The sequence below is a fragment of the Drosophila sechellia genome, chromosome 2R (assembly GCF_004382195.2).
Source record: "Drosophila sechellia strain sech25 chromosome 2R, ASM438219v1, whole genome shotgun sequence".
Classification (NCBI taxonomy): Eukaryota; Metazoa; Arthropoda; class Insecta; order Diptera; family Drosophilidae; genus Drosophila; species Drosophila sechellia.
Genome location: NC_045950.1, coordinates 3,356,231 through 3,379,299, shown reverse-complemented (window position 1 = coordinate 3,379,299; position 23,069 = coordinate 3,356,231). Strand labels below are relative to the sequence as shown.

Below are 23,069 nucleotides of genomic sequence, written 5' to 3'. Positions count from 1 at the left end.
GACGGACATCCTTCGTCGGCTTAGTCCCACCTCAGAACGCAGCTATTGAGCTCTTTGGCACTATGGGGCTCAATTCTCCTGGCTGTCAGCTTAGGAAATCAATGGAAAGTGAAGAGGTTTACTGAGATAGCAACGAAAAGAAAGAAGACTGGCAATTGTTAAATGGATTTAATTAGTAACGATTTTCATTTCATTCATAACAGGTATTTACAGAGTAAATGCTATGAATGAGCTTAATATTGTTTACTAGACTGCAAATTGAATTTTAATTGTCAACAGAAATGGTACCCGAAAATCAAGGCAATTGACTTTCCTTCTGTTTAAAAAAAAATTGATAAGATATATACTTTCAAAGTAATATTTAAAAGTTGATATATTATGTAATAAATCTCGAATACATCAAAAGGCCTAAGTAGTTGTCATTGAATTTTAAAAGCGATTTCATTCCAATTCCATGGAAAATTCAAATAAACATATTAAAGTACACTTTGCTTATTATTTCTACTTTATTCATTTGGAGATCATTACGTTTCAAACGGCTTTAACGGGTCACAAATAAAGAAAATAAATACAATAAATGAAAATAACTTTTTGCTGCTGGCCATAAGTTTGCACTAGAAATTAGACTACTGTGAAAGTTAGAGAGCAATAACAATAAATCTAATAGTCTGGTTCCAATGGAACGAGTTCAGTCCGTCTTCACAATTAATGTCACTTTTACATTAACAAATAAAAATGCCAGCACCATCGCCACAACACACTATTCTAATTATCTTAGTGGTTGCAGAAGCAAAAAAAACCAAAGACCAATCACTATTTTATGTGAATAGTTACTACAGTTCACTCGAGATTCTTGCAAGCTGGCAGAGAACTTTGAGATGCAGTTACCCCTTCTGGTGGTTAGATCCTGCTCGTCATTATCAGATCGCCGTTTTGGCCTTGGGAATTCAGTGGGGAGTTCGCGTTACCTTTTCAGAGTTCGCCTGAGGGCCTGGCGAAGTGTCAGAGTCTTCCGGCCGGCTAAATTAATTGATTCCCAAACACCTTTTATGCCATTACCTGCTAGATGAGAGTGTTAATCGCTGTTGCAGCCACCAAACAAGCAGCAAGTTGGGCGATTGTGGCTTCTGCCGCTGTTAATGGTTATGCAATGTGATTAAGCCATAATAATAAAGCGCCGTTGTTTTCTAATTTAAATTAACATCGGGTGGCAGTTGCCGCAGAGGAGGCGTCAGGATGAGGAAGGATGGGCAAGTGCCACTGCAAACTGGATCATCGTTAAACTAGCTGCCACTGCCACTAACGGTTTCGCCTGCGGACAGCGATCTTGGCGACAAGCCATCAGAATCTACAGGTCTACTGCTCCGCAAGTCTGGATCCCCTGCTGCCGCTACCGACGCCGTGATGGATACCAGTCGAAGGCCCTGTATCTCCTGCGAACCGGTTGGCAAGTTTGATTGTTAATTGCCATGATTAGCATAAGTGCTTTTCGGCCAGGCCCACAACATTAGCTGCAACATGAGCATTAACATTCCCATCCTGGCCAGCGGCAACGTGCATCTGGCCAAATACTTGGCGACTGCAATTGAAATTGCTTTCTAATTTTACAAGCTTCTTTGGAGCACAATGTTTTTGGCCATCTATGGCGGCCGGCTCATTAGGCCGACACAATGTTAATGGCCGATCCTTGGGTGGCCAGGTGCTTGGCGGCCAGCATGTAGCAAATTGCTTTTGCTTGGTTTTGGCTTTGGCTTGTTGCCCGGCCTAAGCTCCACTTTAAGTGCCCCAGAAGAAATCGCATCGCGCACTTCCGGCTGGCCAAAACTCAGAATTTTCCCACAAGCGGCTAAAAATCAAGTTATGAGCTCGGTGGAGTGTGGGGAGCGGAATTCGTCACGTTTTTGCGCAACCTGTTGAATTTTCATTTCTTTTATCGCACATTAAATTTACAAAAATAGTTTTAACACCTTTTAGCCGTTCAGTGGCCGTGAATGTGGATGAGGCAGTGGATGAGGCAGAGGTTGTGGTTGTGGCAAGGTGCCTTGATTTATCCTTGCTCCATGCTCGCTCCCAACATGATCTTTTGCTGTAGACATGGCCAAGGAAAGGCAAAGACCACAACAGCGACATGATTCGTACATAATCCAGCCATTATTTCTGCCCTGGGTTCGCTGTGGCTCGTTGCTGTCGACTTATCGCAAAAATTGCGTCAAGATGTTTTAATGCCAACTCAACTCGGGCCACAACGTCCAACTGGCCAAAGGAGCGCAGGCAACGTCATGCCAAGTGAATCGGGGGAACTGCGGATGGGGATGGGCATGGGGACAGGGATACAGTTGTGGATGTGGATGGGCTTGGGATGCCCGGTCCAACATCCTTTTTAATTTAAAACATTATCGTAAATTCTCTGGCAATTATGCGCTTGTTCAAATGCCTCACATTCACATTTGCATTGTCCGCTACGTCACAACACATGTATGCAAGTGAGTATCTTGTGGATACTACGAGTATAATAACCCTTTTTACCTATTCCACCGACCAAGCTAACTGAGCCAACTGAGCTAATGCTAATGAATTGGCGGGGACTGGGTGACTGGAAGACTGGAAGGCTGGGACCCTGAAACTTTGTGGCGTGTTGCCAAGAGATTAGCGTAAATTTTTGCCAACTTAGCATCTTGGCTGTCCGGCACCACCTGAAGGCCAGAGTCAAGTTGAATTTGGCCAAATAGATGGGGCATATCTTATCGCCCTGTTGTCTGCCTGTCGACACGTCGTTGCTGCCAGTAGATATCACAATTGCCAATGTTCTTAGGCTTTTTCGCTCCTACCAGCTCAAGTGCGTGGCTCTATGCAGTAAGTCACGGGATTTGGGCCCGGTCCAGGGGCACTCTTTAACATAAATCGATTCGAAGTTAAGTAAGGGGAGTGGAAAACACAGGAATCCAATCAGTTGAAGGAATAACCTTGGCTCAGGACTCCTTGGCTCCTATGACCACTCAAATAGATCAGCAATCGCTGGCCAACCGCTCTCATGTGTATCGCATATGTAAATCTGCCAGCGGTTTGACATAGGAATTCAGTTGAACCCATCGGCTTTGTTCCATGTATCGCATTCATTGTAGTACGCATATCAATAATAGAGTATCTGAGAAGATGCAGTTGTTGGGAAACAGCGAACATGAGTTTCCTGTCGGAAACAATGATGAAATGATAGGCTGATAAACAAAAAATGGGATTTATACACACTAGTACATCACTTAAATTGCATTTAGCAACACATACTTTAAATGACCATCTGTGCTTTATTTGATTACTTATTGTACATCGTAGCCGAGAGTTAGAAGCTGGAGTTAGATCGAAATTATATTCAGAAGCTTAATTAGATTATCGTATTAAACAAATGTTGTGCTGGAGATTATCAAACAGTTTTTACATTTATTTGTGCAATGACTAGCAGTTAAAAGAGCGGTTTAATTTAACTTAGCATCAGCGAGGACTCAACAAATTATCGACTGTTTTGAATTAGCAAAAAATTAAGCAAATTAGTGGGGCCAATTTAATTTGCTTCCCCCTCAGTTAGCTTTCCGCGTGCCTAACCCTTCCGTTGCCCGAATCTAATTTGCATAGCTAAAGCAATTAGAAGCGCCATCCAGCTGAGCAAGCAGAAAGTTGCGATAAACTTTTTCCACTCTCGGATGCAATCGACAAGGACTCCCGTCGGATGCAGTTGGTTTGTTTTCAGCCAACTTCAGGACTACTGTGCATATTTAAGCAGCTGCGAGGGACAACTTTCGCTCTGAAACTGTCAACGCAGACACGCCTACGTTCCGGGGCAAAAAAAAAGGCGGCGGCGGAATCGCAATAAAATAAATTGTTTCAATGCACGGCGAAGTAATCCGCTTTACGGTCGCCCATTCCTTGCGGTTTAAGATTTATGCACTGCTAAGACCCGATTTCCACTCTGTTTTCCTTATCACGCAGATTTTTTCTTTTCTTTTTCCCAGCCCTAGCGCGGGAAAGGAAAGTGAAAGGGGTAAGTTGGGGAAAGGGGCGAGCCCCATAAATTAGCCCAGTGGAATTCGGCTATCCTGCCGCTCCGTGGCACTTAAATACAGTTAATCCCGCATTGCTGGCAAACAAAGTTTGGCAATTTGGGCATCTTACTTTCGAATCCCTTTCTCCCTTTCATTTCGTTTTTTAAGGGCCAAGAAGCTGGGAACTTTTCAATTAAAGTGTTGAAAAATTTAAAGTCTCGCCGGATTAGAAGACGCGCGTGTTGAACACATGACAAATTAGCTTCCTAATGAGCCGAGACATAAATCCAGACCTGCCACGCCCCTCGCCGCCCAAAGATTCCCCGCCCACCGGGTTGACACGTGTACCTGCCTGTCCGCCCGACATTGGAACAACAAGGAACCCGGCGAGGCATTAGGACTTCATTACAGGAACACGACGCCAAGTCCCCGGCTGAATGCTTGAATGGCAGGACATGTGGGTGTGTAGATGGGTCCTGTGCTCTTTTATTGAAATTAACTGTTGATACAAAGGCTGCGAATCGTTTGAGTCGACAGCAAACGGCATTGGTTAATTAATGGGTGAGGGGCGATCGCAGGAGCGTCCAATTAGTACTGCGTTGCCAGCTGCTAAGAGCATTTTACACACTGATTGGGCTTACATTTTCCTTTTGATTTGGGCTTACTGGGGATTCCAGCCATCGCCAGGTTTCACAACAAAAGCCGTTTGATAACCAACTGTATTCCAAGAGGCAATTAACATACGATTATTGGAATTAGATTTCATATTTAAAAGATTGTTGCATGCCTCTCAGTTCAGCAGTAAATTCAAAGCAACGTATTTCATAGAAGGAAAACCTGATAAACCCAGATTAACACAAGCATTAAAAATGAAATAACCTCTTGCTGCTTTATTTTTCAAGAACCTCGATGATGAAGATGAAGTAATGTAATTTTCAATAAAGTTTAATCGCAGTTGGAATAGCATTAGCTACTTTTTAATGAAGGCTCTTACCAATGAATCTTTGATGATTTTCTTTTCTGTGCTATCAGTTTAGTGGGCCAATACTCCACCGACTAATCCGTTCACCGTTACCTATTCCCGATATTCATAACTCACAATTTAAGAGCACTTACAAACACTTCTATAAAATATAACGAACCTCGTCCAGTAAAGTCTCCCGCACCCACTGCCGCATTATCCTCGAGGCCAGCGGATGTATCCAAAGCCACTCATATTTATTTGCGCTTAGCCCGCATCTCCGGAGCATCTGTTATAAATAATAAAGGAAGATGTCCGTATATGTACATTTAAATGCTCATAAATTTGGACGCGGCTTTGCGTCCGGGTTATTAAACTGTAGTAAAAGGGCCGCTCAGCCACTTGGCAGTGATTTCTGCACTGCCTACTTTCCGGGGACTCTTCACGCCACTCCACCCCATCCTACTCCACTCCACTTCACTCCAGTCAAAGTCAAAGTCAAAGTCAGAGTCGATGCTCATGTCTGGCAGTAAAGGCCTGGCATTCGGACCATTATTAGCATAATAAAAACACAAGCACACACACATGATGACGATGGGTCTGAGCCAGGAGGGGATTGGAGGATTGGGGCATTGCGATTGTCTAAGAGGGGGCTAAATTGCTGGATGGCAGGAGTCAAAGGCAAACTGGCCTGGCCCGGCCTGGACAATATAATTTTATGGTCACATTTTTATTGTGCCAAAGAGTCGTCTTAGGCAACATCATTGCCGTCATCTTCATGGCCATCACCATCGGGCTGGTGAGTTGGCCAGGCGTTGAAAGCCTTGCCGGCATAAAATTTAAATGTTATGGCCCCCGAGTTCCCCGCCGTACACGTGTATCCATAAATGCAATAACAAATTTTTCGAGGGCCGGAATGCAGATGGACTCATGGCAACCCCGACCTGCGACCCATTCGCCTCCACGCATCCGGACCGCAAATTGCACCAGCTCCTGCACCTGCGAGGAGTCGCAGGTGCCAACGGTTGCCAGTCGGGCGAATGTCTGCGAATGTTTTAATTAAATATTCCATTTGCCTAAACCAGAAAACCAGAAACTCGCGCAGTTAGTTTCCGGTGCCCTTCCATCCTCTTCCCCATTTTTTGCCACCCACTTTACGGAATAAATTCCGCAGAGTTCAGTGGTCAGCACATGTTTGCATTAGGGATTAGGAAGCCACGGGCACCACTTGCCCCATCCGGGAAAGGGCCATCATTAGGCGCCAGTGCAGCCGAGTTAAAGCCTTAAAGTTCTCAAGTTCGTCGATTTTATTTGCAGTTAGTTTCAATTAGCCGTAAAATAACATTTGTGCGGTCGCCGGAAAATGTAAATGTAAATACAATTTAATGGTCGGCAAGCCAATAATGAGCCGCAGAACATTTCGCAACTGAATAAATAATGACCGCATTAATTGGCATTTATTTAATGTAATCCCTTAATTGCTCATACGCCATGTGGGCCCTGGTCGTGTTGCCGAAAAATACTCGTTGAGCCAAATCGAAAATAGTGCAAAGAGTTGTTTAAGCGGAAAGCTTTGACTATGGTAAATTAATTTTGCAAATATTTTGCATAAATTGTTGGCATGCATTTGGCAGTAAAGTTACTACGTTTCATTGTAATCTGTGGAATACAAAACCAAATTTGGCAGCAAAAACTTTCCAACGTAATTACATTGCCAGGCTTATTGCACACATTTTTATGATAGCCGTGGCGGTTTCACAATTTAATAACAACAATTTACTTGGCCAAACACAATTAAGTCAAAACAAATCCTATTACCTTACAAAATCATTAAAATTCAATAAAATCAAACATAAATTACGCAGAATTTTCCAATTTGGAAAAACTGTCCCAACGTGACACATAATTCACTGGAACCACAGCCACAGCGAAGTACAGAAAATGCGTTTTAATGAAAAATGTCAAGAGGAAAACCCGAAAAGAAAACTTTTACAACCCACCCCGCTGCCAGCGGAAGCGGAAGTAATGCCGATGGGCAAATGGGCACGGGCAGGAAAAAAAATGAACAAGGCGCCGACACATAATAATGCCATCATCATCATCAACATCATCGGTCCACAACAGAGGAGCCCGGAAATCGGCGGCAGTGGGGGCCATCGACAATGGGGGAAATTGGTAAAGCCGGGAGCAACAAATGACGGAAGATGTTTCAAATGAACAACGAGCCGGAGTCGCATGCAAATACGGAGCAGGGAAATAAATTAGATCCGGGCAGGAGACACAGGACAATGCCGCGGGCACGCGCAGGATTACCCCGTCACCATCCTCCCTCGATACCAACACCACACTCGACCCGCATTCCTTTGTATTGGATCAACAATGATTCCGCCCCGGTTCGCTGGCCGTTTTGCGAAAAGGAGGGTCGCTCTAAGGTCAAATGTCAATAAGTTAAGTGGGCACCCAGAGCTGGGAAACTTTCGTGCAATAAATATGATTAAAACATATTTCCCGAGCCATCGGGTGATAAATGCGCCGAACTTTTCCCGGCTCTATCTGGATCTCCGGCTTAAAGCTCTCGGCGGGCGGCAGCAGATGCTGATATAAATCCAATTTAGTAGATCCCATAAAATGTAGGAGTAATGCCGCACACCCACACCTACAAAGCACGCCCACTCTGCGAGTCCCCAACTATTTGCATGATAAAAATCTTTCATCAAGCGCCAGCAGAAACAATCTCAGCCCCAGCTCAGACTTGCGACTCAACTTCTTCTGCATAATTCGACGATTGCCGGCGGTGCGGGGTCCTCGCCCCTGGCCTTTTGTGTGGTAAACACCTAAAGTAGTAAACTGGGATTTAAGCATCCCGCCATTCGAACCACCGAACCACCGAACCCCACCCCCACATGCCATTCCCATACCCATACACGCACACTCACCTACGTGTCTATAAAATTTTTACGTTCCTGGCATCGGCAAGGACAAAAACTTTTGCCACTCAGGAGCAGGAGCAGCAGCGCCAGGAGCTGCAGATTGGGTGTTGGTTGAACGGAAACGTCCTTATGCAGGATATTCCATTTATTGCCGTGCGAGCGGCACGGGAAATTGGGTAGTCCTAGCCGGAATACATACATAAATTCAACCTTATGTGCCTCGTGCCAGGACGCCGGGATTCGGGCTGCCAGAATGCCAGGATGCGAGGCTGGCAGGACCCAATAGGGACATTATGTCGTGCGCCGGAATCTATAGAATATGTAAAACGCTTCTCGCAAAAAAGATTAAAAAATTTTGCAATTTTAATATCCGTCCAAGATGGAGAAAGGATCTGAGCACAATTCCCAGACAAAGTCGCTGGGCAAACAAACAAAAATTTCAAAAGTTCTTTTTAAACAAAAGCACTGAAAAAGGATATAACATTCGGGGGAAGAGCTATACATTGTTTGTTTATCTATGCATGCCCCGTAATTGTTTTGCCAGAAAGTTTTATAAGCCTCAGCTGCGATGCAAATATAAGGAGGAAAACTACTTTCGGCCAACTGTTTTAAATTAGATGGAAAAGTGTCCGGCAAGCAAACGGGTTGAGCAGAAATGATTGGCAACTTTGAACTGAATAGGAGTTGCACCACACCCAAGTCGAAGTAAAAGTCCTTTCAAGGATGTACTATATGTATACCTAGCTGACCCCCAGAAATTTGTGTTTGAACTTCGCTTCCGTTCAATGAATCAACTTTTTCCGCCCGCAAACTTTTCCTTTTTAACTGCAGGATTTCCATTTCTTTCAAGGCTTTGACCATTACGGCACGATGGGTTGTCCTGCCCACAAAGCCTCTTAGAGCCATGAATTCCATCGTCCACAATGCTCCTTATTAGGCAGCCCGCGTTCACCTTGGGAAACATCCGCCCTGACAGCCGAGAAGGTTGCCTAGCACCCGAAAAACTAGGAAGGGAAAAGATTCAAGTGCACCGACTATCTGATACCTACTACAAAGCTAATGAAATAGAGAAACCTTCTAGTTTAACTTAGCAATGAAACGGAGACAAAGCGTTGCGGTACTCTGAAATGGAGTAGACTATATATTAATCGATAAGCATAAACGAACCGAGCATACTCTAGATAATTACCACTACAGGGTAATAGGAATGGGGCACCGCACAAAGGACTCCCCGAACCGTTTCCATGGCCTGGCATTTAAGATAAATGATCGCCTGCCAACAATGCACAAAGAGTCACAAAAAGTTTGGTCACGTTTGTGCTATTTGGCGGCCAAGGCATATGCTGGGAGTCCTCGGATTCCGGGATCCTGGGATCCAGGGGGTGGCTGTCTAGCTAGCTTGCATCCACCTTGGCGCAATTTTAATATGTTTATGTGGGGGTGGCCAGGGGCTTAAAATTCAAGACACATGCTGCAGCTTAAACGTTTTAGAAATCTATTTTTCAAAGAAACACATGACAGCTTGGTGGGCGGGCCAAGATGGCATGCGTGCGTGCGAATTGCATTTAATTGAATCGTCTGAGCAGCAGGTGAAAGTATTTTTAAGTATTTCCGTGCAGCCAGAAAAACGCGGGGCGTTGGAGACCATTCCGGCATTAGGTGGAAATTACGGTAATAGACCCATCCAGATGGTATCCCTAGCTATCAGGCATCATATAGTAATTATATTATGTTTATAGTAGGTTTCTTAAGCCATGTAGACTAAAATAAACTAAAACAAAAATACAAAATTTTCTATGATGCAACATCAAGCTTATAAACAAAATGTTGCGTTATCTAAATTGCTAGTATGAATAAATGGTTAAATACAGCATGAATTTAATTGTTCCGCCAATAAATTTGATGCACAAGAGAAAAGAAATAATATAAGTATAACTGTTTCTGTTTTTTGATTAGATTTACGTTCTACATTGAAGGTTCTCCGCAAGGATACTTGCTTAGAAAAAATGAATTCCGTTTAAATTTCAGTTTGGCACAACCCCTTGCAACCGCTTCCCATTTCCGAATCCGCCACTTGCCACTGCAGTAAATCGGTGCCACATATGGCAACTTTACAAGTGGCTCGCGTCGCCGTCTGCGCGCACAATTCAAATAGAAATCAAAGTGGGCGTTCATGAGTTAAACACTCGAGGAGGCACGAGGCAAAAGGACCAAGGACCAAGAACCGAGGACCAAGAACCGGAGAACCGGTACCATGGAGAAGGAGCCAGCGGAGTGACAAAGTCGCTGAAGCCCAGCGAGCTGAAGGCGGGCACTTGTGGTTTACGACCTGGTTGGCAGGAGACGTATCCTGGTGGCAGGAATAAAATCACATATGCCTGAGGATGGCTGGGCAGGATGGGAGTAGGAATACCCTGAAATGGCTGTGCCATTTCTTTCCTGCTGCGGATTCTGTTGGGGAAATTTATTATTCTCGTCTAGATGAGTTCATTATGCGAACAGCAGTTGCCTGTCGGGGCGCTGCCTTTGAATGCCGAATGCCGAATGCGAAAACAATTTAATTTTATTGTTTTCCACATAAATTCGCTCGAATTATGCATTGTGTAAAAAACATCATATGAATCTGAGTGGCACCCGCACACTCATGCGATGGCAGAGATTGCTGGCCATATAATTGAGTCACGTTTGCCCAGGGATTAGGTTTGTTGTCTTCTCCGCTCGGGTCCCAAAATATTCAGATTTATGCCGCGAGTGGAAACTTATTGGGAATTGCCATCGTGTGATTTATGGAAGCGACAAGCGCACATGCATAGTAAACTTTTCAAAGCAGAGGGATTCGATTGGAAAGCGGAAAACCCTAAGCTCAACTCACATCGCTCAACTCACAGTTGCAAGGAAAATCTCGTGGATATTGCGAACTCAAACCCATGCTCCTGGTTTCAGCGCTTTTCATTCCATCATGGTTGAAGAGCTGCTAAAGCTTATCACAATAAAGTAAACTGATTTTAAGGCTGATTCAGGTCAAAAAACCATTCGATTAATTATTAAGATTGTTTATAGAGCGAATTTCATAGTTTAAGTTTCATTCTCTTCCAAATAGATGTCTCATAAATTAGAATTCAACTTTAAGATCTCATTTCCCACATTTGAACTAAAGCCTCCATTAAGACCGCAAATAAACCTATTTCTGAAATGATATAACAACGCCAAGAGCCGTATGCATGGCTACGTGATTATAATGCCAATAGCCCAGATCCACCAGCAATGTGGAGCACACGGAGGAAGGAACGAGTCCCGAGGAAAGGGGAGGATTGGGTATGGATAGCAAGAAAAATCAAAATTCGTGTTGGCATGCAAGTTCGATGGCTGCCATCCTGCGACGGGCGACCGGAGCGAACGAAATTAAATTTATCTGTATCAGTTCCACCGCCCCAAGGATCGGAGGAGAGAAATTCCGGAGGACGGAGCACGGCGAACGGGGTCCTGGAACAGCTGCAGCCGGAGATGAACACATGTTCGGACAAATTCATCTGGCATGTCACAATGCGCAACGGTATGCAGAAACATCCCAGAGGGTAGGACATTGTTATGGAAAAGCCCAAACAGGCTCAGGCATCCTAGTTTCTGGCCCGGGTGCAGATTGCACGTGACAGGACTCGACGAAAAGTGAAACTTGGCAAACATTTTGTTGAAACACTTTGGGGCCGGGTGGGGAAACATCATCCCCCGGCTCAGTGGCTCCAAAATCCTCCGCTGGAGCGGTAAGTGTCATTAATCAAATGCCGCCCAATAATTTCCAACCCTTTGTGCGGCGCAGTTTCTGAAATATGAACTTTTTGCTGTGATGAATGCCGGCAGTCATTAATAAATTAGGGGTTAAAATGCCATAACAACGCCAAGGGACGCGGGATGCGGGTTGCGGGACACACAGCGTTTTGGCAGCCGCTGAAAAGTTGTTTATTTAATTGAAAGCGAAACGAGGGGACTAACAGATTCGCTTAACTCAATTAAATTGGGAGCCAGGGAGCAGGCAGTGAAATCAGTTAAACTTTGATTTAACGATCCAAACACTCGCTGTCAGGCCCATATCATATTAAGCGAAACTAAAATTAATTTGGGAGGAAGTTTATTTCATGCCATAATAGAAAGCCACAGAAACCCAAAACCAAAAGTCAAAATTCACTTTATTGTCATATAGACCCTGTTGACTTTCCTACAAATACTATATATTTCTCACGGAACACACAAATCCCCTTTGGTATCAAATCGCGAGGTGAACGCCATGTCAGCTTGGAAGATAGCCCCGTGTCGAGCACCGGGTCTCCCCAAATTGGAAGAGCAGGAGGAGCGCGACCTGCTGTCCAGCGGCATAGATTCCAGCGACGCAGAGGAGGAGACCGATCTGGATGCCGCCTACGATGAGCTGGAGGAGATGAAGCAGCGCCTGATCGCACTGCGTAATAAGATAATAATCACAAATCCAGATGCGTGCCAGGATCTGAAGGTTCGGGAGCTCTGGAGCACGGAGGGCGGGGAACTGCAGGAGTTGCGTGACCAGAAGTGCCAACTTATATGCCAACTTCAAGAGGTAACCCAGCACCTGAAGGACTCGCAAAATGAGCTCAAGGAACTGGAGGGTTGGCGCTGCCATCTCCAATCCCGCATCCATCAGGCAAAGCGGCAGCTTAGCCAGTTCGAGGACTTCAAACTGAAGGTCATCCACCAATTTGGGCTGTGCCTCGAGCGTTGGGAGAACCAGAAGACATGCAAAGTGGACTACACCACCTACCGCAAGGAAATGGAGGCCCACATCCTTCACGCGGACAACGTCCGACAGAGCGTGGTGCACCAAAAGTGCCACAAGTCCTACAGACGCCGCATCCGCGTCGAGCTCATGCTGATCCGCGTTTTCCTGCACAATCTCTTCGAGGCGATGGTCAACGACTTTAAGTTCTTCAGCCGCCACATGAGCATTAAGTGGGTAACCGCCACCGCTCCCACCAGTATAAAGCTATAGTCCTCATTCCGTTTCAGCTTCTCCATTGGATCCATCCCTGCCATAGACCCCACAGCGCCGGAAACTCCAATCAACACTGTTTCTTCTTCCGACCAGGAGAGCCGCAAATAAATGCTCCAGCAATTAATGCTTTAATTTACATTTTATTTTCGCGGCCCCTCTGCTTGTAATGGCCTGGGAAATGTCGCCCAATTAAGGTTATTGAGGTTCCGCGGACCTAATGGCCCTTTTGTGGCCAATAATAATTACAAAATTTCAACTCGAACGGAACCGTCGCGGCCATCATTAAAGCCTAGCTATCACGGACTTTCCGGTTGCCTAATCCGACGTTCGACGTCAGCCAAATGTGCTGGCATTCCCACCAGGATAAGATGGCTAAATACGAAACGGCATCAGATAAAAACAAAAGCAGATTTGTCTTTCCCCATCCGCGCTGCGAATCGAGGCAATCCGCACCACACACTGAAACCGAACGGAGCTAAGCTGACTGCCTCGGGCTGAAGGCCAGCAGCCAAGGCTGAAATCCTTATCCTGCTCCTTCTCCAACTCCTGCTCCACTTCCTATTCCAGCTCCATATCCTTTTCGGAGGTTTTCGAAATGCGTAAAAACTCAATTGCTGCGCATTTGACGAGGAGGTTGGCGAAGGGGGCTGGAATCCGGGATCGACATGGGTCCCGGGTTGAGTGAGATGCTAGATAACGCCGAAATGGAATGGCGGGGAATGGTCTCCGCTGGCGAAAACGAATTTATTGGAGTCATGTGCTAATGCCAATGCCAAATTGCAAGGTTACAAGCGTTTAGAGGCTGGCTGCTTTACCAACTTCCCAAATTTACCACGAACGTAACATACTCTTATAAAATTTGAAATAGTTAAAGAACTTACTAAAGAAATATAATGACATATAATGTTGTTCGTTTGATTTTGATCATAATTCTAGCTGATCAAATATTGGAAAATTCGTCAATCATTCGATTTTCATTGTTGAATTTAACATTCAATCGAATCAAACTTCTCCAATTAAGTTAGTATTTCGATTATTGAATGTTAAAGTTATTACTGACTAATCCTACTGATGTACTAATTTCCAGTTCATTGTACCAAATATAGTATTATATTTAGAAACATCCTTTCCATATATCACACATACACCCACCAGAGGATAGTGCGCAAACAGAGATGGAACATGTAGATACACGAGTACAGACACTGGCACAGGACAACGACATCGGACTGCTGGCGTTACAAGGCTAAAACACAGGAAACGCATTAGATACCTCTGCCCGATTCGCAGTGGTAGTGCGAGCGGTGGACTCCCCTTTATCCCGAGCCCCACCGATGGAGCTGGGCTGGCGCGATAAAAATCTGCGTAAAGTGATGCGGCAATTTGATGAGCAACTAAGTTGGGCAATTAGTTGCGAGTTGCTGTGCGTGTCCAGCTAAACTGTTGCTGGGAGCTGGGAAACAGATACCCAACTATTTGCTGGTCAGGCGGTGCAAATGGTCTTGGAAAAGGCCGAAAAGTTAGCAAAGTGATTTATTGGGACAATGGCCATCCGCAGGGAAGACACCGATACAGATACAGATACAGATACAGATAGTGCTGGATTGATCGGCAATTTTCAGGCCAATTTCCACGCAATTCCCATTCACATGACCCCTGGCACCGCGATGACATTCGCTTCTAACGGAACTCCGGCTACTTAGCCATCGCCAGCAGTTTGGATGTTCGTGCTCTTGCTGCTCCACTGAACTCTTTGACAAGCCCGAGCTGCGGGGAACAAAAAGAAATGAGGCTCACCGACTTGCTAATAAGCCGATGCCGACCAAAAAGAATGAAAGGAGCTGAGCAGAACAAGCGGGTTGCCCCGGGCTGCTCCCCAGCAATTCCAAAGATACATTTCGAGTGCCCAAGTTTGCTCTGCTCTTCGCAGTGTGTGCGAGCTAACCGCAAAGTACAAATAATTTCCATTTGGCCAAGGCGGCGGCATTTGCATATTTCTCCAGCCCAGCCTCGAAAAGACAAACATGCCCGTCGGCCAGTATTTAAATAGCTGGCAGATACGTCTACTTATAAATACTTTTGTCGTCTTCGCTGGCAAACGATACGGCATACGGCACAAGTTGTAGATAAATATGGCATAGATTACATAACTAGTTCTGCTCCGCGCCGCTAGAAACTTTTTCCGCTCGCCCGCAGACAACACGAATACATACATCGGATATCCCCAGCACAAGCACCCATAAGCATAAGTATCTTAGTATCTGTTCACATGGCGGACCGTTTATTTATGAATTTGTCCACAGACTCACATTCTGCTCGACGTCAAACGTAGCTTAAATGCGGCATTCTCAGCCAGAAGCTTTCGAGGGCGCCGTGGCTTAGTTGGTTAAAGCGCCTGTCTAGTAAACAGGAGATCGTGAGTTCGAATCTCGCCGGGGCCTAACCCTTAGAACGTTTCTGGGGTGTTTATTTTTTTAACCCCATTACCCCTATTGGTCCACAATAACCAATATTTGCTGTGCTCCTAACGACTGTTTGTTGTTTCCCTCGACAGATGGCACTGTGCTCCAATTGCTGCAATAATTGTTTCAATAATCAGTAAAATATAATTGTGATGGAGGCCAATTCACCACCCCCAATGCAATCAAGTACTGTGTCTATAGAAAGCTTTATGAAAAGCTCACTATCGAACGTATTTGTATAGAAATTTTCATTGCAAATTTAAGAAATTATCATATCTCTTATGTATTATTTCAATAGCTAATTCCCATTGATGTCACATATTTTGTATGGATAGCCTATGTAAAATGAAAAATCATCCAATTAGAATTAATAACCTATTTAATGGTTTCGGTCTACTCTTTTATAACAGTTGTAAGGAAATCAGTTAGGTACTTCCAGTATAACAGTTTAAAAGTAACCGTAAACGTGCAACTTAAAAGCTCCTTCCTTACCGTAAAATAGAACTTCCTAATCTGAAGCTTTCCGAAACGCGTTTTCGTAGGCTGCGCAATCGAAATAGAACAGCCGCTATCTCTGACATACCCCCAGTTATCTTAGATTTGAAACAACTGAACAAATAACAATTTCTAAATTACATTTTCCAAAAAAGAATTCGAAATGGATAGTTATTTTTTCTTAAATTGAGAAGTTCCACGGCCGTTGCCACAACGGCGCCGTGGCTTAGTTGGTTAAAGCGCCTGTCTAGTAAACAGGAGATCGTGAGTTCGAATCTCGCCGGGGCCTACAGGAGAGAACAGCGTTCTGTTCACTTTTTCGTCCAATCATTTTTTTAATTATTTCGAATACCTAATAAGTTATTTTAAGTCAACACTTTGCTTAACCTAAACGTAATTAACGAGCAACTACAGACAGTGAAGCTCACATCCACTTCGCGACTAATCCTTATAGACCAGATACAGCACAACGATCATGAAGTACGTGGGCCGCTCAAAGACCAGTTGGGTGAAGTTGTCCCGCTTCTCGTCCATCAAGTGGCACATGCGCTGGTAGACGCCCTGGTTCTGCTTCTCCACGATCGACAGCAGACAGACGATCCGGTGGCTGCGGATTCGATCCAAGGGTATCTTGGGGCTAAGTGATTAGGTGGCAGATTAGTTTGTGCCGCCACTTACCGCCTGTGGTTCAGCTTCTTGACCCGGTCGCGTATCTCGGCCGCCAGACCTTCGGCCAGCTGCAGAGCCCGCCAAGAGTCGTAATTGCGGCTGAAGCGGTCCCACAGCAGCCGCTCCTCGATGCAATCTTCGATGATCTTCTGGGCACGTTCCATATTGAAGTTGGTGTGAAAGAACTTCCAGTCGTTCTTGGGCTTCTCCTTCCGTGGCTCCCCGGCCTCTCCGCCGGTCACCTCCCCTTCCGGATTTTGTGCCGCTCGCCTCCTGCTCAGCATCGACTCCGAGAGCAGGGCGTTCATCCGGTTGGTGGTGCGCACCGATGCGGTTATCCTGCGGATTGTAATCGGGGTAATTGATTAGTCCCTTGTTAGGAATTACCAATCAGAATTCGATCTAAATAATAATCACGGGTCAGACGTACACACAGAGAAAAGGGGTTGGGGTAAACGAGGAAACTCTGTTATGGAAGAGCAGCTACTAGAACCTAAGATATATATTTTTTGAAGAATTTAAGATTGTGCTTATTTAACAGATAAATAGATCTCATATGGAGAAAACTCTTGGGTCCCAGTATTACCTTATTCACAGACACCTCATTGTTTTTTACAGTGCAACAAATATGAATACTAGAAAATGAAAGGCTTTTTCACAATATGTACAATCTCACAGGTATCAAAGTTAAAAAATATCCATAATTGTTTGATACTTTCACAGCGAAACATGTTTAATCATTTGAAGCCGTGTGATTGGACTTCATAAATGGTTTCGATTACATAGATACATAGTGTTGACTGTCACCCACGATGGAGTTGATGTTCCCCTGATTTTGCCGGCCGATTCGTACCGCGTTTTCATGGTGTTCCATGAGGTCATGGTGTTCCTGAAACCGATGGGCTTCCGTTTCCGGAGCTCGCAGCTCTGCCAGCCGGCAGCGGGAAAACAAACACCGAGCACTGCTATCTGCACACTGACAGGAGCGACATGCCGACACGAGTCCTGCCCATCGACAGGGCCTCCAGTGGGTGCTCCGCAACAACGGGGAACGGATGGGGTATCCACACGTCGTCAAAAGTTCATTGAAGCTTTGTTGGTTTAGGTCCGCTATCCAGCCGGACTAGGGATGGCACAGTTTCGTACATTTTGCCTCGAGCTATCAAGGGGTTTCCCGCAAACATCTCACGCTGCCATCGCCGACTTCCAGTTGGGCCTCGGCCTTCCGGCTTGCGTGCCGCTTATCATAAATCCACTGCCGGGGCGCTCCAATTGCAATCCGCCGGATGGCGGCGGAGACGTGGGTGTCATCGCCACCAGCCACTCGGCAGGATTTACACGGGGCTTCGGCTCAGTCAAAGGCAAAGTGTTGCCATATGGACGTGCGGGATGGGCGAATCACTGTGCCCAGGCGGCACGCGATTCCCTCTGAAGTTGATGACTTCTGATCGGCTGCCCTGCGACACCTGGGCGCGGTCGTCGCGGCCAGGTGAGTGTCTTCGTCTTGGGCGCGAACTTTCGAGCACCTTGATTACTTTTATCGCAAAAGTTTCGCTCGCTCGGCGGCAGCGTATGCAAACTTCGCGTTGGCGCGCAAAATTCAATCTATAACCATCCATCTGCAGGCCCATATATATGAAGTTATTAAATTGAAATAACTGTCAAGTCACGTGCATGGAGCGCGGAGTTGATGACTCCTCATTGCGCCCAAATGGGCGATACAAGTGGCCGGGAAATGAAGAGGATCTGAGCATTCCACGGAGGAGCATTCTTGGGGTAGGGCAAAAAATAACAGCTGAGGCCACGAGAATAGCATCAGTTGCTGGGGGTACTGGGGAGAATGCTTAATTTATAATAATTATAATTTATAATGTAATCTCATTATTCTGCACGACACAGAAAAAATATTGGATTTAATTGGGTTAATTAAATTGATTTCTTAATTATTTAAAAATTCCTTCGCAGAATAACCAAATAGATTAATAAATTATTTTTATATATTTTAATATTATATATATATAAATATATATATTTTAATATATTTCAATATTATTAGAAAATGTCAGACGTTCTCCATCACAAAATCTCCATAAATAAGATAATTCAGTAGTAGAGCCTTAAGTTAAATGAATGAATATACTTCAGTATTAATTGTTAGGTGGTTAAATTTTATATCATTTGAACTGATATTAAACCGAAATTGGATAAATTAAAGTTAAACAGAAAATAGCAACAAATTGTGCTTTTAAGACCTGAATTGTCATAACAATGGAAGCTATTTTGGTTTGATAGAGACAATTCTATTATTTAATAAATGAATGGGTTTCGATAAAACTACTAGACTTTCCGAATTAGTAACAACAATACATAATTAATGGTTGTCAGATTTCTAGCGGCTTCTGATTAGTATTTTTTTTTTTTTTTTTCAGTATTTGAACGATGATGTTTTTATTATTTGATCAACGCACTGTTACCCATGCGGCAACTTAATTTGATCTGCTTAAATTATTTTATTTTACAATATGTCTTGATTACTTAAGACTAACAGATTTTTAATCCTAAAAACGATAGGGAGAATTATAATAGTTGATATAACATAATAATTACTATTTATTTGATTATTCTAATGAATTTTTAAAACTAAGACTTTCTAGGTCAAAACCAGGTCAGGGAGGTCTTGAGGGTGGTGTCGCTTGAGTCTTCTTTTGACTCTAGTCCGAGGGTCAGCATTGACCACAGCTGCAGTTCCTAGCTTCCTTGCTAGGCTGTTGGGGTGTACATTAAGCCTTTCCATATATTTTTGGGCGATGTTCTGGAGCTTGTCTCCTATTTTGGGCACCTTGAGGTCGCGTTCGATGTCTCTTGTTCTCATATACCAAGGAGCCCCCGAAATTCTTCTTAAGGTCTTCGCCTGTAAGATCCGGATCTTATTAAGGTGACTCTTCGCAGCAATGCCGTATACCTGCAGGCCGTAGAACAGGCAGGGGGCCAATATGGACTTGTATATATTGACCTTGCAGCCAAGCGACAGTTTGTTGCGTGGTGCAATGAGCCAAGACATCCGAGCAACCTTGGTCCTGAACGCTTGCTGAATATTTGTGATGTGCCTGCTGAAGGTGAGCTTCCTATCGAGGGTAATACCAAGGTATTTATAAGCCTGATGGTGTCTGATCAGTCTCCCATTCAGACTGACACCCGGACAGCTACCTGTTCGGTTGGAGAACGTCACATTGGCACACTTCTCAGCGTTGATGCGCACATTCCAGTTCTCAGCCCATTGCTGGAATGCATCCAGGTATTCCTGTAGACCCGAAGTGGCAGCCAGAATACTTTTACTTTTCGTGAGCACAGCAGTATCGTCAGCGTAGGTGGCTATGAGCACATCTTCTTCGTCTACCTCTGTGACTGGTGTGTGAGTAGGCATGTCCGAAGCAAAAACTGAGTATAGGGTTGGGCCAAGAACGCTTCCTTGAGGAACTCCAGCTGCAATTGGCTTGATTGACGATTTGTACCCATCAACAGAGACGTGGAATGTGCGTTCTTCCAGGAAACTTTTAACAACCAAATATAGCTGCGGCGGGAACAGCCTCTTCGCTTTGTACAGGAGCCCAGGGTGCCAGACTCTGTCAAATGCCTGTTGAATATCAAGAAAGGCACCTACTGCATACTCCTTGTTTTCCATAGCTTCCAGAGCAAAGTTCACTACTCTCTGATTAGTATAAGAAAACTGATGATTGACTCCAGATTGAAAATGAAATGTCGTTTCTTGGCATGGGTCTTTAATTTGCTTATTTATCCGCCCGGCTCACACAAATCCATTTTGGATTAGCCCATAATTTCCCAGGGCACGCACTCCTCTAACCGCCAAAACGAGGGGGCACCACGAATCCCCAACTAGTAACCAGGTGAATAATTTCCAATCACAGAACTTTTCCCGACTCATGCCAAATGGATGAGGGATTCGGAGCGGAACAACCGAATTTGTGACAGTTTCCGTGTGCGTGGGCGAAAATTAAACAACAGCTAAGCAAATTAAGCAATTTGTACCGCCGTGTTCCCCGCAAATGGGCGGAAATCGGGGGGCGTGGCCGCACGAGCGGCTCGAACTCATTAGCACCTGAGTGCACGCGACCCGCGAAATGGGACTAGAAATGGCATAGAACTCACGCTTGCATGCGGCTCATGGCAGCGGCGCCTGGATGTATGCTTCACTTCACCCAGGCGATGGGGATAGGATTTTCGGCAAAACTGCACGAATGGAACTCACAAATGAAACTGGCTGAAGGCTCCGGCTCCAGGAGCTCGGAAGCATAAAAGCGCAAATGGCATGCAGGTGAAAGGAGGAGGCGAAAGGGTTGAGCTGAGTCCTCCAACAAGGTGTACGGTGTGATGGTGATTGGCTCACGACCCCAGACGGCGGGACAAGGGGTTTGGGCCAAGTGGAGGACTCATGTCACTCGTTAGCTGGTTCGGCTGCGATTTGATTTGAGTTAGCATGTCTAAGGACAACTCAGCGGCAATTTTCGGCCCGGGGAGCCACCGAATGTGTGCCAATGTATTCTAAATTGTGTTTATTTTGAGTAATCTGCAATCCGACTTAGGCACATCTCGCATCTACACACCCATCGCCTGACTTCGCCAGACAGTTTGGCAATTAAAATTGTAGGTTGCCAGCTGTCGACGCGCCGCATGCAAACCAAATAGCTTCTAAATACGTAGATTTTAGAGTACACGGCGAGAAAAACCAATGACACAACTGAAAATTCACTCATATTAACTGACGAAAACTTACGCTACTTGGTGTATGACCCTGAAAGGAATAGCTCACATTTAACTTAAAATTGTATATATTAGGTATCAAAAGAGTGAATTGACAAACGTGTATGTACATATATACAAGACCTTCTACTACTATTATTAATAATATTAATCATGTGATGGTTCAATACGCAGAGCGTCGTAGTTCATTCCTTAAGGACACTCCCATGATTGTGGAGAAAGTGAAGGCACCAATCTGTAAAATACAAAGTATTTCAAGCGAATGAAACCAATAGCTTAAAGCAAATCCCACCTCAATGACCATCAGCATCCAGCCAACAATTTTAGGACCCTTCAGGAGCTCCTCGTACTGGGTCTCCATTTTGGCCAGACAACCGTCCTTGTAGGGCGTATCATTTTGGTCATAACAGCTACTTGGAACAGTTATGGAGGCGTCTCCGTAGTCCTTTAACCTGTATATGCCACAGCATTGGTACTGGAATTGAAGATAAATTAAATAGAAGTTCAAGCTAGGCTAAACTAACCTTTACTTATGGATCAAAAGCTGAATACTATCTGTTAGGTTAGGATACTAGGATAGGATACTAGGGATAGGATACTATGATTCAAACCATAAACCCTAGATATGCATGTGCATGTTTTTGATCTTATTGATTAAAAATCTAGTTAATGCTACTAAACTGCTACTAAACTTTAATAAGTTAGATTGAAGCTTTATTAGCACTTTGTAAACAACTCATTGTTACCAAACCATCGTCGAATAAAGTAAATTTCCCAACAATGATAACAATCTCTTATCTTCGCTGCCACCGAAACTCAAAATATTTATCTACGAAGTAAAGTGTATATCAAATTTATCTTATATTTAATTAATCTTTGCTTTTTGTTCAACTTTATGGTAAATGTTCTTAGTAAGACAAAATTGGATAGTCATAAGGAAACTTTGAGAACTAGAGCACTTAATTAAAGCTAAATGTTTTGGCACAGAGATGGAAACATATGATAGATGGACAATAATTAACTTACCGCACAAAGAAAATTGAAGAGGAATGCCAGATACCTTATCATCAGCGGTGACCAACCCATGGCGTAAATAGCAATTCGACTACGCGTGCTCGTTTTTCAGTAGGTACTAATTTTTATTTCGATGGTTACTCCTAGACGGCTATTGCTGCACTAAATAGCTGGGCAAATACGAGTGTCGATTGGGTTTTGTTTGGGTTTGCCATCAAGTGTGAGAATGCACTGGCAAAAGTGAATGTGTAGCATTAAATTGTTCGTTTAATTCAACAATACCATATAATGTACTATACAATACTTATGCTAAAACATTATTTTAAGAGTATAGATTTATAGACGGCAACTATCAGAGTAAATGGTTCTTTATACTTTATAACTTGTTTTTTCAGGTGCAACACATGACATTGCTCCCAACTGATTAACGCCGAGATTAAGTTCGCTTTCCTCTCTTGGGAAAACCTCGCTGACCATGAAACCAGCCAGACCAAGTGCCCCAAATCTGATAAGTAACTATGCTCTCTCCCAGAAAGCTATCTTTATTGCACTTCTGAGTTTAGGGTGGACACTGTTCAATGCCTGATAACACTACTATTAATTTATCGCTTCGAATATGAATAAGCTAACTAATACCTTGAGAACGAACACTTAATACCCTTTAATCGCACCCAAATATTTTTCTTACGTCGCATGCTAAATATG

The 23,069-nt window shown here is 44.3% G+C and overlaps 3 protein-coding genes and 2 non-coding genes across 7 annotated transcripts; 3 read left to right on the top strand and 2 right to left on the bottom strand.

Annotated features, from left to right (window-relative positions):
* The first annotated feature begins 11,988 nt into the window (after window positions 1-11,988).
* Window positions 11,989-13,077, top strand: LOC6607949. Its single transcript, XM_002032661.2, has 2 exons — window positions 11,989-12,902; window positions 12,960-13,077. Exons 1-2 carry the CDS (start codon window positions 12,208-12,210, stop codon window positions 13,051-13,053), a joined length of 789 nt encoding a protein of 262 aa, XP_002032697.2. The 5' UTR covers window positions 11,989-12,207; the 3' UTR covers window positions 13,054-13,077.
* A 2,235-nt stretch (window positions 13,078-15,312) lies between these two features.
* Window positions 15,313-15,386, top strand: Trnat-agu. The gene has a single exon. It is a non-coding gene; the product is annotated as a tRNA-Thr (tRNA).
* Window positions 15,387-16,117: 731 nt separating this feature from the next.
* On the top strand, window positions 16,118-16,191 carry Trnat-agu. Its single transcript has one exon. It is a non-coding gene; the product is annotated as a tRNA-Thr (tRNA).
* Window positions 16,192-16,227: 36 nt separating this feature from the next.
* On the bottom strand, window positions 16,228-20,845 carry LOC6607946 (tctex1 domain-containing protein 2). Of its 3 annotated transcripts, none has more exons than XM_032715112.1 (3): window positions 20,739-20,845; window positions 16,581-16,910; window positions 16,228-16,509 (listed from the first exon to the last, which is right to left on the bottom strand). In XM_032715112.1, the coding sequence occupies exons 1-3, from the start codon at window positions 20,753-20,755 to the stop codon at window positions 16,344-16,346; spliced, it is 513 nt and encodes a 170-aa protein (XP_032571003.1). In that variant the 5' UTR covers window positions 20,756-20,845; the 3' UTR covers window positions 16,228-16,343. The 3 variants fall into 3 exon arrangements, with proteins under 3 accessions (XP_032571003.1, XP_032571002.1, XP_032571004.1); XM_032715111.1 differs by lacking the exon at window positions 20,739-20,845 and adding an exon at window positions 17,425-17,560; XM_032715113.1 differs by lacking the exon at window positions 20,739-20,845 and adding an exon at window positions 17,425-17,708 and having other exon boundaries at window positions 16,339-16,532.
* A 555-nt stretch (window positions 20,846-21,400) lies between these two features.
* Window positions 21,401-22,540, bottom strand: LOC6607945 (protein late bloomer). Its single transcript, XM_002032659.2, has 3 exons — window positions 22,377-22,540; window positions 21,643-21,825; window positions 21,401-21,585 (listed from the first exon to the last, which is right to left on the bottom strand). Exons 1-3 carry the CDS (start codon window positions 22,434-22,436, stop codon window positions 21,514-21,516), a joined length of 315 nt encoding a protein of 104 aa, XP_002032695.1. The 5' UTR covers window positions 22,437-22,540; the 3' UTR covers window positions 21,401-21,513.
* Between the last annotated feature and the right edge of the window lie 529 nt (window positions 22,541-23,069).